Source organism: Moschus berezovskii, chromosome 3 (genome assembly GCF_049115385.1).
Source record: "Moschus berezovskii isolate FMDL1 chromosome 3, NW_MosBer_1.0, whole genome shotgun sequence".
NCBI lineage: Eukaryota > Metazoa > Chordata > Mammalia > Artiodactyla > Moschidae > Moschus > Moschus berezovskii.
Window position 1 is genome coordinate 56,365,659 of NC_142462.1, and position 14,467 is coordinate 56,380,125.

The window sequence follows — 14,467 nt, forward strand, 5'->3', positions numbered from 1 at the left end:
TGTTTGCAAAGTAATGTCTCTGCTTTTTAGTATGTTATCTACGTTGGTCATAACTTTTCTTCCAAGGAGCAAGCATCTTTTAATTTCATGGCTGTAGTCACCATCTGCAGTGATTTTGGAGCCCCCAAAATTAAAGTCTATCACTGTTTCCATTGTTTTCCCATCTATTTGTCATGACATGATGGGACCAGATGCCACGATCTGAGTTTTCTATTGAGATTTAAGCCAACAACTGTAGGAATACACTGGTAGATAAGTCTCTTTTAGAATTTTTCAATGAATTAAAGATATGGAGAAGGCTTCATAGGCACGATTCAACTACTCTGATTATATCTGTGCCAATGCCTTGGGAGCTGAGGGATCTGCGGGAGGAAGCTCAGGTACCAGCATTCCAGGAGAAAAGGGCGCACATCTTTACAAATGGAGAAAGGAACAAAACTCGGCCCCTACCACTGGAGCAGCTCAAGTTCAAGAATAGAGGGCCCTGAGAGAAGGGTGAGAAACCACTGGATGCAAAACATTAGTGCGCCACGAAACCAATTAAATGGGTTAAAACAACCAAATGCAAAAGAAACCAGAGAATATCACATGAAGAAAGAGTAATTTCTGTTTCATGGCACAAGTTTGCATGCATATTTGTGTGCATGGTTTTGAGGGTGCCTGCATGCAAGTATATGCTAGATGGTAACATAAAATCTCTCTTACTGTCAATCAGAGTTGAAGTTTTGAAACACATCTAGGTTGACCATTGCCTCATGATAGAAAGTAGCTATAAAAAAACCCATGATTTAAAAATGTTATATACTAATCAATCATTATTTTTTTATTCCCTAAATAGATACTAGAAGGTGTTACTCTTCAAACTTTAAACACTCCTTTAAAGATTCTTTTTCTCATGTGGAAACTGGGGTGGGCTGACAGAAAATCTTAAATGACTTAAAAAAGAACTGTTCTTATGTGAAACCCTCAGAACATGTATTGCCATACTGTGATACAACGTTAAAAGCACTTAGATAGGGACTTCCTTGCTAATCCAGCAGTTAAGACTCTGCATTTCCATTGCAGGGGGCACAGGTTCGATCCCTGGTTGGGGAATTAAGTTCCCACATGCTGTGCAGTAGGGCCAAAAAGTAAAAAAAAGAAAAACAGTCAGCACCTGGATAAAGGTTGTCTTGCCATTAGCAAATGGGAAGATAAGCACTGTTTTAATACATGCACATGGAATAAACAACCAAATATGGGAGGCAGGACTATCAAAATATTTATCTAGCAAATTCCAAATCATGGTTTTTCCCATGCCTTTTAAAATAACTAGTTGGCTAATGTCCTCTAGCATGCTAAGATTCTGTGACTCAGGGCAGCAATTTATCATCCAACTGGGACTGCTGTGTTTCCATCTTACTCAGAGTAAATAACTTTCAGTTCAGTCCCTCAGTTGTGTCCAACTCTTTGCAACCCCATGGACTGTAGCACACCAGGCCTCCCTGTCCATCACCAACTCCCGGAGTTTACCGAAACTCATGTCCATTGAGTCAGTGATGCCATCAACCATCTCTTTATAGGAGTTTTATTAAGATTGTTTTTAATGGTACACAGAGAAGACTGGAAGATCAGTAAGCTCAGTGCCTCTTAATCTTTCAACTTGTCCATATTTGGTAGTGCCAAACTCAAAGACTTCCAAAAGATTTAAATACTTATAAAAGGTTTGAGCTAATCCAAAGAAGGTATCTGAAGCACTTGTGACCCCACTTTTTCTGAAATCCAACTTTGTACAATAAGGCATTTGAGAAAAATACAAGTTCAGGCTCTTGTGTTGGCATTAAAAATATCTTTGCCAAATACACACAGCAAAGTAAAGGATAAGCCTCTCCCTTCAATCAACAACCTTAGGTTCTTATATTTCAAGTGCTATTATACCTGAATTTTCTACAAAGACCTTGGGTGACATAAGAGAGTGAAGCAACCTTTCAAAGAACATACTACTTACTGATTACTATAGTTTCTAGTACTGAGTCAGTTTATAGAAAGCCACATGCCTTGACTCTCTTACCTATCTTTAGAAAGAAATATTAAAAAACATCACACTCCAGGATATTATGGACAGCTGACATCAAGGCTTCCCATCTGGTATGCTTCAGTCACAAGTTGTAACTATTATGTTGATCCCCTTGGCTCTCAGGGTTGGTCATCTTTTTGTACATATACATTTTCTATGTGTGCCATGATGTGAAAAGTTCGGGAAGTCTGGCTTATTGAATAAACAGCCATATGCACAACATCTTTTTATTTTCTAAAATCTGATACTTAAGACCTAGACATTAAGCTATTCAATGGTCCTTAAAATTTGAGTTGGTAAAAGGTCTACCTAAGCATTCAGCACTGAAAAGGATTTTCCTGTTAAATTGATACATTCTTAGATCATAGATTTGAATTAACTCATTTTTCTTTTTGAACTGATTTCTAGGAAGCTCAATCCCAAATTTTGTGCTCAATTGCATTAGCCATGGTTACCTTAAAGTATCTACTACATTTACAGTCATTCTCTGCATTTCAACACTAAACTCGGTTCTTCAAATACTCTAATAGTTTGTTTTTGTTTTTTTAACGGCATGCAACCTGTGACCTTTTTAGAAGTAGACTGGGTTGGAAATAATAAATGAACCAATAACATTTTCCAAAAAAGATGTCTATATAGTTATGACCTGCCTGGTATTATTCAATATATTTCTGTAAGAATGGAGAATGTAAAAAATTCCCCTAGGAAGAGCATAATAAAAAATTTAACAGCTCAGTCTTGTGAACTGCAACTGAACTGCAACACACACACACACGTTACTGCATATAACATTATAAATTTCTGGCTTGGATAACTTTCAAGATGAACCATATGAAAATGACATTGTTTGTTGTATATCACAAAATGGTTGAATAATGGCAATTTCATGTAGATCAACATGAATAGGAAAGGATTTATCTGCTGATAGGCTATGGTTACATTAAAAGTGGTAACAGAATTATGCCTCACCTGAATGACCTCAGCATTCGATAGGACTTTCCCAAATCAGATACTCTTCTGCAGAATGGACCCACAGCCAACTCCATCTGAAATATTAAAAGATATCCCATAGCTTTTTATATCAGAATCTTGAAGTGAACTGGGATCACAGAAAGTTGTAGCTTGAAGTAAACTTAATTGGATCTGCACTGTAAGGCAGTTTTGAATGTCAAGTTTATTAAAAGGCAAGAACTTAGACAGCTTTTGCATTTATTTACTAAAAAGGTCATAAGAATAGAAAAGCAGTTTTTGATGTGTATGAGGAGAAGGTTTAGATTTTTTTTCTCCATTGAAACATCAGAAAAAGAAATGTTTTCAAGACTGCCTATGTGTCTGTACTTTAAGCGAGCATCGCAAGTCTTTTTCTATTAAACAGAAATGATGACAGTTTTCACCAGGCTGGTGAAAAGTGATTAAAAGCACTGACTCTGAAGGCAGCACATATGTGTCAGTTTCTGGTCTACAGTGACTAGTTGTATGACTCTGGGTTTAACCTCTTTATGTTCCAAATTCCTCATCTGTCAAACACAGATAATACCCATCATAAAATTATGCAAACAAAACAGATAATTTCACAAAGCACTATGTGCACGGCATATAGGAAGTGCTTATTAAGTGTCAGCAATTACTATCATTTTTTTAAAAAAATTTTCCCCCTTTTAAATTGTTAGTGGCTTAATTTGCTTCCTGACTAAAGAATTCAGCAACTACTACTTCTCTTTATTTTCCTCCTTTGACTAGAAATTTTGTCATTAATTGGAGTTTGAGGTTACCTGTTCTTTATATACCAAGTGCATATGCAAAGTTTTTGCATATATGCCAGATGGTAAGCCATTTCACTGTATTTGCTATGAACAGAGCCCTGGTAAAGAATGGTTTAGAAAATTTCTGAGAAAAGCCGGCTCCCTGGTAAATCGACATCTTTCTTCAAGAAAAACATATGAACGAAAAATGGGGTATCTGTCTTGCTGGCCATCTTTCTGAAAAACTGTTCACATCTTCTTGCCATTGGAAGACCATGGAGATGTAATCACTCATTTGAGAAACATTTTTTACTCCCTACTAATCAGGCTGATCGCCGAAGAATCAATGCTTTTGAACTGTGGTGTTGGAGAAGACTTTTGAGAGTCCCTTATACTGCAAGGAGATCCAACCAGTCCATTCTAAAGGAGATCAATCCTGGGTGTTCATTGGAGGGACTGATGCTAAAGCTGAAACTGCAATACTCTGGCCACCTCATGCGACGAGTTGACTCACTGGAAAAGACTCTGATGCTGGGAAAGGTTGGGGGCGGGAGGAGAAGGGGACGACCGAGAATGAGATGGCTGGATGGCATCACCGACTCTGTGGACATGAGTTTGAATGTACTCCGGGAGTTGGTGATGGACAGGGAGGCCTGGCGTGCTGTGATTCATGGGGTCGCGGAGAGTCGGACACGACTGAGCGACTGAACTGAACTGAACTGAATCAGGCACCAAACCAGACATGGAGATAAGAAGATGAATTAGATGGTCTTACCCCTGAGGAGCTCTCAAATTTATTGAAGAGGATACATATTTATTTAAATAATATAATCTTCACTCATCTAGCTTATGAGAGATCTGTGTGTGTAAACACAGACGCACACACATACTGATTATTATTAAGAGAAACAACAAGTGTGAAATCAACTGTGCGAACTGAGTGTCAGGGGAGAATTATAAAGCAGCTTCCTTTCTTCAGATGGTCTTGAGGGTGACTCGTGACTGATGGATTTCTCTCTCAGCATACAGAAGACACAGAATGTACTGTATGTCCTAGAGGGAAACCTTACATGGTCAGCAAACTTTCTAAAACACAAAAGAATAAGTAAATAAAAAGAGAAATCTGAGGAAGAAAAGTCAGATTCTTTCCAACATTACAAAAGAGAACAGTTTCAAGCCAATGTCCTTGAAGACAGTGGGCAATGGGCTGTTCCTTGGGACCTAGTTAGTTTATTCACTAGATAGGAATTTCTGGTTTCCTACAGAATGTAGTACTTATTTTACAGTGAGCACAAAGTAAAAATATGATTAACATGTACCTATGCCTGTCTGTTTCTCTGTGGAGGTGTATTTATAATGTTTTTTACACACTGAAATTTGTCAGTTTTTTTTTAGTTACCCCAGTGGGCTTTATCATTTTCAAAGATTACAGCAAACAACGTTTGCCTTATCACTTGAGCAGGACTGAATGTTAAATAAAACAGCTAGGAGAAAATTACAGTATGAGAATATGACCCCAAATGGCTGTGTCATCTCTGATGACTGCAGGAGATTTCTATGCCATATGACAATTTCAAAATGTTAAATGTTTAACATAAATTTTTCATCCATCAAGGACCCCTAGGGTACTAACGACCATCATCTTCTGCCAGAGTTCCACTAAACAATAAAGGCCAGGCTTCTGAAGGGCAGCAGTGTTCCTTTTAGAGGAGGTGACTATGCCATTAGCTGTGGTACAAAACAGCACCTGCAACTGCCTCTCTCCAGCTCTCCTGTTTGGAGGCAACAAACAGTTAGCAGCAGGCACGGTTAACTAATTACAGAGCTGCTCCATGCCCACCGCGGACATCTGGCTAACCACAGGGCATCTTCAGATACTCCTGGGCATTCCTGCCCTGACACTGTTCAGAAGAAAAGGCAACAGGAATTACAATCTTGATTATTTGTGGATTTTTCCCCTAAATTTATAATTTTCAGGCAAAAAGCAAGAGAGACATAAATATATATTAAAAGGGAACCAGAAATAAACAGAAACTGCTCAGAGTGCCACTAAGTAAATAATTTAATGCCAACGTCAAAAGTCATCCTTCTCCAGGGATTCCCTGGTGGCTTGGTGGTTAAGAATCGGTGTGCCACTGCAGAAGACACAGGCTTGATTCCTGATCTGGGAAGATTCCACATGCCGCGGAACAACTAAGCCCATGCCACAACTATTGAACCTGTGCTCTGGAGCCCAGGAGCCACAGCTTCTGAGCCCACAAGCTGTACAGCCTGTGCTCTGAAATAAGAGAAGCCACCGCAACGAGAAGCACAGCAACTAGGGAGAAGCCCCCACTCGCCACAACTAGAGAAAAGCCTGCGCAGCAACAAAGACTCAGCACAGCCAAAACTAAACAAGTAAAATGTTGATGTTTTTAAAAAAGACCATCCTTCTCTCTGGGAAAGAAACACAACTGAGGAGCAGAGGGCAATGTGTGGTTCAAAGGACAGTGTGGACAGGTCCCCAGAGAGATTCTGAATCAGCAGAACCCCAGTGGCTTGGACAAGCCTAGTGCTTGAGGACTGCTGTGTGATTAGTGTAAACCCAGAGACCATGTGGTCACAGTAGGGAATTAATTACCATGAGGAAACCACCTCATGCCCGTGACCTGATTCCTAAGGGGCTATGTGCTGGGCACGTTCCTCATCATGAACCCACCAGATGGCTCCCTGAAAATATTTTCTCTTTCACCTGTGTAATGGTGCCAGTGAGGAGAAGTTAGGATTCCTACATGAATCTTTAAAAATATATCATTATCTGCCTTTGCAAGCTGGACTTGATGACAAATAATCAGTAATCCCAAACTACTCTCTTCTGAGTTCTTTCTCTTTCTGTTATTTATGCCAGAATAGCAGGCACTTTTATCACAAGAACTTTTTTTGAAACCCATCAAGGATAAGTGTGTTCTTGATTCTAAGAGCCGCTATGGTTTTGTTTAATTTTGAATACAAGTTGATAGAACGTTCAGTAATGAGGCAGCCAAAAGGCTTTCCAGTCCCAGGTGATGCCTGTCATGAATATAAATGTCAGGGTAATGCCATCTAAGTGTTTTGACTTACCTCAGAAAAATATTTCCAACCAAGTACAAAAGGTGAGGTAGAATATCATAATTGTAGTTGTGGTAAGAAACTACATTAAATGAAATGAAAGCCTCAAACTCACTTTAATATTTTTAAAATATAGGGGAAGATACAATAGCTGGATGATATTTGCCAAAGCTACTGGCCACACCCACGACTAACTACTAAGTGCCTGTACCTGTCATTCCACTGCTCACAACCTGCAGGGCTGGAAGAAGCCACACAGTGAGGGGCAGGGTGCTGTGAAGCAGGGACACTGTCCAGGAGTGAAGGAATCAGCCCACAGAGGGTGCAGCCACCAGTGTCACTGCAGGGCTGGAAAACATACTCTAACACTGAGTAAGAGATGGAAAACAGAGGTGGCCCTGGTGCAAATAAGTTAGTATATAATAATGATTGATGAATTTCATTTATCTTAAGAGAAGTGACCTGGGAAAAGGTCTGATTTATAGGCAACATGTCTTCAGAAAGAAGGAAATGCCATATAAAATTCTGAAATGTGTGGTTCTAAGGAAGGCAGAAGCTCAATCCTGCCCCTGGAAGTTAGGCATTTTAGGCAGGTGCCAGCTGCGATAGCAAGGGTCACAGGAGAGCACTCTCCAGCTCCCAGGACTCATAAGGGGATATATCATTAAAGAAAAAAAAAAGCCTTTTTCCCGCAGCACTCTCATGTCGGCCATCTCCTGCTCGGCTGCCACTCTAATTGGACTTGAAGTGCTGCCTCCAGGAAAGTGACTCAAGAACCAGCTGGAGCAGAATGCAAATAAACCGGTGGGGGAGGGAGCCCAGGAGAGAGAAGAGGACAGGGAAAGAAAAACAAAATGAAGGAGGAAAGGGGGAAAGAAGAACAGACACTCACTGGGGTACAGCTCACAGTGTTTTCAACAAGTAAGAGCAGGTCTTGGTACATCACTGTGCTTTCATTTGATAATCAGCCTGTAACCCCTGTAACCCCAATAAACTTGTCATACCCACAAGTATGACATGACAAATAATTCTCTTTAAGCTGAAGTTTACCTGTAACAACAAAATGTACAGGTGCCTAAGAATTAAGTTGACAAAAATGGGAAGGGTAAAAGGAGCTACACAAATGGTGACATTTGTAAGTATTCTCACGCTGAGGCTACTAAAGGCATATTTCACAAAGGAAGGCTCCTCACTCTGACTTAGTGGTCTCGGGCATATCATCTGGGGATGAAAATGACTAACTCTAGACCAATTAACATGCAGAGAGCCTGGTTCTTGAAACATCAGGATATGTACCTTATTGTAACTGCTGGGTGCAGAGGAGCCTCTACAATCCCTGCCTGGTGTAAGGAGCCCACCACATTCTTTCCTGGGAGCGGGGTGCTCCCAGATACACACAGGAATAAAGAGGAGGGACATTACAACTTGTCTACTTTTATAAACAGGGAGGATGGTGCACACCACTGGGAATAATCCATTTGGATTACTGTTTAGACCAGCAGGACTAACAGCGTTCAAAGGCTTAAAAAATGAGTTCACCTTTGACATGCTATGTAAATATGAATTATTTGTTCCTAATTTTTTTTTTTTAATGAAAGTAGATGTGTGAGGTAGTTCTTATCTGCTTCTGATACTATATTTATAAGGCTTTTTAAAAGTCTGTCTAAAGAAAAAAAACCTTTCTATAAGAGCTGATTATTGTTCTGCTATTTTAATGTGACTCTACTTCATTCACATCGAAGAGTGCAGAATGACTTTAAGGCTGGCCGTGCATAAGAAAGGTATTCTTATTTAACAGACCAGGGTCAAACAGTCTACCTGGACCTCTATACATGTGAACGAATTAGAACCTGCCCTGGAATGCTGAGCTGACCCTGGAACCACACATGTTTTGGAGCTCCTCTTTACATGAGAGCAGACTGCCCTTTCCCACTGTTTAAAGGATAAATTTCATTCTCTTCATTATTTTCCAACAAGGTTAATAAGTTGTTCTTATCACTACTGACCTGATAGGATAATAAAATCATGAGAAAGTCCCATATTATGAACAATGGGAAATGCTACTTTACTGTGTAATGAGCTACTTAATGTACCTTGAACTATCAAAGAGGAGTGACGATTCTTTTGTTAAAGTAAAAAAATATCTTGTAAGAAAGTACCTTTCTTTCCTTTTTTACCTATTAGGTTTAGGTTTACTCTTCTTCATGTTTCAACTCTTTAAAACACTGAATAATACACAGATGGTCTTTTATTTAAATGGATAATATTGAGGTTGAAATATTTTCCCTTTTTACCTGTGCAAAATCAGCAGCAAGTCGCATTTTCCCACCTTCACCAAGAGGTCTAATGAGACTGGCGTTGCGGATAAAAAGTTCGATGGCTCTCTGGGCAATAGCTTCAGTGTTGTCAAAGACAAAATCCGAGCATTCAAAGTGTTTGAAGTAGTCACTCATAACTCTGGCAATGAAACCTTGAAGCTCCTTCATGTAGAGAGAACAGGGAACATCAGGCTTTCCTGAACTGGGTAATGATCTGTAAAAGAGAAAAAAAAATCAGCCAGTTCACTAAAAGGCACTGTTGGACATTTCCTTTCCCCCTCTGCCAGTTATTTCATTCCTAAGCAATTTTTTTCCATAATGGTAGAAAAGGCATTGTATATTTTTGTTAAGAGTTAAAAAGCATCATACAATGTTTAAATCATATTTTAAAGACTGATTTAGGATGCTAGGAAGATGACTGAAGGAATCTTTGAATCTGTTTACTGAAAGACTATGAAGAGGGAAACCAACCATCTGTCTTGGATGATTCATAGAATGCCTTACACACTCTGACCTCTCAAGGACTCTTTCAGCTTTGCAATTCTCCATCCACTCACATGGTTTGCCTGGTTAGTGAATAAATCATTAGATACTGAAACAGGACTTTACATTCGGTAGCAACAGAAAACACTGCCTTCTCCAAACAAATTCTTGGCAAAAATATCTCTGCTCTTGTGCTATTTAATCCAATCAGTCCAATAGTAGAATTCTGACTATGGAACTGGTTATGTAACAATACACATGGTATGCAATTTTTTCCTCCCAGAAGATGTTTGGAAAGGCTTTAATTTGGATCAACAGATGATGCCAGCTGATGCTCCATGAAATACTATTTATAATTCATAAGTGTTTATAATTGCTCTTTAAAGAATATATGAAAAGAATGTGTAATATTTATAGGAAAGAAGAGTTATGCCAAAATTAGAAATCACCTGATATTAATTAGAGAGTCAATGAGATCACTGGCTATATAATGCTGAATCTTTTTCAAAAAATAAATCATATTCTGAGAATGATGTAGCGAAATTGGCAAAGGTTTACGGAAGAACAACAGACATGATTCAAACGCCTAGAGCAAGAGAATGAGGTGAACTTAATTATTTTAAAATACAACAATGGTTATTATAAGTGGAATGCTAACTGAAGGTCTTGCAGTTCCAGAAAGCAGACAGAAACAGGGAAAACAGGCTAGGTTCTAGCGGGAAGGGATTTCTTTGGGTGTAAGAAACAGCATCCTGACTATGGCAAGGCCATGGAAGGGACCGGTGGAGCACTGGCGTTTGCAGTATCCCAGGCCAGAGTGCTGCTTGGAGCAGAGCAAAGGGGCAGCTTCAGTAGGTGATGGCAGTCTTCACGTGGGGTTTGGTTTTGCCAGATTCAGACCATCATGGCCTATCTTTATTCAGATTTTGTCAGTCTAAAAGGCTATGTTGGGAGTGGAGGGGAAGGCACCAAATCTCTTTCTAACCTTCTGACGCTTTAACAAAAGCACTGTCATTATCTTGGTACTACTCTGGAGGACTGCTTGAAGAATTTTAATCTGGCCAGGTGATATGATTTCCTTAAGGATTAGAAAATAACTCACTAAAACAAGTTTCATAAACATGTGTCAATATAAGTAAAATGCTCTATTAGACAAAACTCTGAAATATGTTATCACCAATTTTCAATGTGGATTAGAAGCCTGATTTAAATTTACTAGAATATAAACCTTGCCTGGAGATTGCTAAAACTCAGTTTTCCCAGTTATGTCAAAAGTTTTTAGTAAGAGGTTCTCAAGTGATAAAGTGCAGCAGAAAGGAGCAGAAATGTCAGGGTCTTTGCAATAAGAGCCCGCATACAGAGGCAGAAGGCAGAGGCCTGTAAACAGATGCATGCCTGAGAAGCAGCACCAGTCATTCTGGGGTCTGTGTGTGCTCTCCCCTCCTCTGAGGTACTTGTCCACCAAGTCAAGGACCTAGGGTCCTCCTAGGGGCTACCTATCAGATAAAGGACCAATCTGGTTCACTGGTATTTAAGCAAACTAATAAAAACATATCTCTTTGGGAAACCAACTTTTAATGTCTAATCAGTTATCCACAGGCACCAGCCGTGGCTCATCAACACAATTACTGAAGGAAGTATCTAACCACTCCTATTAGAACAAGCCTCTAAAAATTACTTCAGTTTTGCTTCCTTTTCAGAGGCAATGATGATTGGTCTAACTGGGACATTTCAGATCCCTTCTGAACAAAATTCATTTATTTCCAAATACTAGTAATCAGTAGTTTCATATTCCTGTATCCAAATATTATAGCATTTTTGTGTAGAACCCACTTTACCATTCTGTGCTTCACATTATTACTAAAAATCGACTGACCTTTGCACCTTTCAAAAGATACTTTCTTAATGAAATAATAAGTGATCTGAAACACTAAAAGACAGTGCAATAGTCACATAATTCTTCCATAAACAGATAGACCAGTGTCTAGAATTCAGTAAAGTAGGTACTCTATTAAACAACATGAATATAAAGAAACAGGGTAATTAAAAGCAAAAATTAACTATAAACTAGAAAGAATATATATATATATATATCTACATACAAAATGTAGATACGTTTAGTTCTAAAGTATGTTTTATTTAATCACTTTAAACATGTGCAAACTGTTTCAAATTCTCCAGTTTTCTAATACACTAAGACAAAACCATTTTACTTAAGATTTCAGTAAACACTAAGCTAGGAACTATGATTTTTATTCTCAAAACATAGATATGGATAAGCAGTTCATACATGAAACAGCTATGTAATAATGCCAGTGTTTATGGCTAGGAATGATGTGACCAGATTAGACTGCACTAAGACTCTGACGAAGGAAAACCATTTCTTTGCAGAGGGCTGGGCAGGACCTTGCCCTCAAAGCCCAAGTGGGAATCAGACTAGCAGAGTAATAGAGACAGGACATTTTATACAAGGAATACCATACCAACACCAAAGGCTCAAGTACAGGCTATTTGTGAGAAGTAAGGAAAAGAATATAATTGCAAAAACAAGATGGTACCAAACGTCCTGAAGTATTAATAACAAGCTGAGTCCCACAGATATTAATGGTTCCATGTCTGAATCATAGTTGACAAATGATGACAAGAAGGACTGAAAAAAATCAGTTAATGGTGCCCAATGAATAAAGTAGGATAAGGGTGAAGGCCAACTCCATCACAAGAGGAACAAGGTTCTAGATGGTCTAGATGGTAGAGACTTAGGGAGTAGAGGTGGAGGTGGGAATGAAAAACAAATGCTATGAAGGCTAGCAAAATCTTTGGCTGGAAGTCATTACCCAGAAAAATCTTCTTGATGCATAGTGATGATGATAGCCTCAATGGCGTCACCCACGGAAGTCAGCAAGGGTTGCACAGCATTTCCCATAAGAACATAGATCGCCTGAAAAGAAGATTAAGAAGAGGCAAAATTTAAATAGATCAAACACAAAGAAATCTGAGGTGTGAGATGCATTTTGACTAAAAGTTTTCACATTATATCAAATTCAGGCTATATACAGTTTAACTATAATAACCAAACAGAAGTCTGCTCTTCTCATAACGGCTGTCAGTAATGATTTTTAAAGTTTAAAATATGTGGAACACGGCACTGAAAAATTTCAACTCCCCCACTTTTCTCATATTTTCAAAAAGTTTAACACTCAAATGAGCCTCTGGAGAAAGGAGAAGAGAGGGGTAATGTCACTTATGGAGCAAAGATAATATGAACACATTTTTAAAAGTTTCTGGAAAGACTGAGGCAAGACCAAAAGTAATTTCTTCCAAACTGGAGCAACATCAAATGCTTTATACCAAACTGGATATAATAAATATATTAGTGACTCTCAAAGGGCAGAACAGTTAGGCATTTCATGGATCAGATTTCTGTTTAGAGTTTGACAGCAGTGAGTCTCAACTGGGGGCAATTTTACTCCCCAGAGAACACCTGGCAATATTTAGAGACATTTCTGATTGTCATGGCTGGGGTGGGGGAGAGGTATGCTTCCAGCATCCAGGAAATAGGAGGAGAGAGACACTACTAAACACCCTACAATGCAGCAGACAGTCCCCCATGACAAAGAACCATCCAGCTGAAAACATCAATAGTGCTAAGGTTGAGAAACTGTTCTACTGCGAAGTATACTCATCAGTTATGTTATGATCCTAGGCCAGAGTTATGGCTTTTATGTGAAAATATGACTGGGCCTCAGAAAACTTTCAAAATCTAAATTTTAAGTATATTATATTGCTTCAATCATGATTACATACAAGGAGGATGGATGACTTTGGCTCATACAAATAATTGAAATCAATGAAAAAAAGTTAAATAGGATCCTTATTCATAAGATTCCTAAATGTCATCTCAAGCCTTAATTTGCTGATAAAAATAAAGATATGTATACAGGATTGACAGAGACATGTGCTCTGTGTGTTTTCTCTAAGCCCTTCTGCCCCACAATCCCTTGGCTCTCCTTTAGGAAATAAAGGATGAAAATGAAACAAGATAAAAGAGAGAGTGTGTCTGTGTACGCACACATACAGTGTGCCCTCAGGGAGCTCACAATCTAGTGACAACAGACAAGCTGTGGCGATATCAGAGCTCTGAGAGCTAGGGAACATCGGAAAGACACCCAAATTATACTTAGAGGATTAAAAAACAAAAGGTGTTGTGTGAACTGAATTTTTAAAGGTTAAAAGCCAAGTGGATGTGCTGGGAGGGAGGGTGTGAGACTGGGGTGGCATGTGTCTAGAGCACAGGAGCCTGGGGAAGGTTATACATTTGGGGAACTGTAAGGAGTTTAACAGGGTATGCGGGGGCTGCCGATGTGGAAGAGAGACAGAGCAGATGTACTCTGCGCAGGCTGCTAAGGAGACAGGAATATGTCCTGAAGGGACTGGGAAACCAACGATGGGTTTTAAGCAATGGGAAAAAAAAAAAATATGGTTAAAGATTGGAATTTGGGAAAAATCGGAATTTGGGAAAAATCATGCTGGGACAGCAGACTGGGTAAATTAGACTAAAGGCAAGAGGACAGTAGGATGCAAAGTGGCGAGTGCCTGAACCAAACCAGAGGCAGCAGGAACAGAGACTAGGAGATGAGGTAGAGACTCTGGGAAAGGAGCACAGAGGACTTGGGGGTCAGATGTGAGAAATAGGGAATGGAAAGACAGAAGGGTACACTCATTTTTTTTCTCCTTTGATGACTTGGTGGCATTATCAACTGAATGTGTAAATGCATAAGCAA

The 14,467-nt window shown here is 39.2% G+C and overlaps 1 protein-coding gene across 1 annotated transcript in view; it reads right to left on the minus strand.

Annotated features, from left to right (window-relative positions):
- COG5 (component of oligomeric golgi complex 5) overlaps positions 1-14,467 on the minus strand; it is a 287,797-nt gene that overhangs the window by 19,955 nt on the left and 253,375 nt on the right. Inside the window, exons 17-19 of the mRNA XM_088834301.1 lie at positions 12,521-12,624; positions 9,180-9,417; positions 3,026-3,102 (exon numbers count right to left, since the gene is read on the minus strand). Of these exons, the coding sequence (XP_088690427.1) occupies positions 3,026-3,102; positions 9,180-9,417; positions 12,521-12,624 (419 nt within the window). The remainder of the gene's footprint in view (positions 1-3,025; positions 3,103-9,179; positions 9,418-12,520; positions 12,625-14,467) is intronic.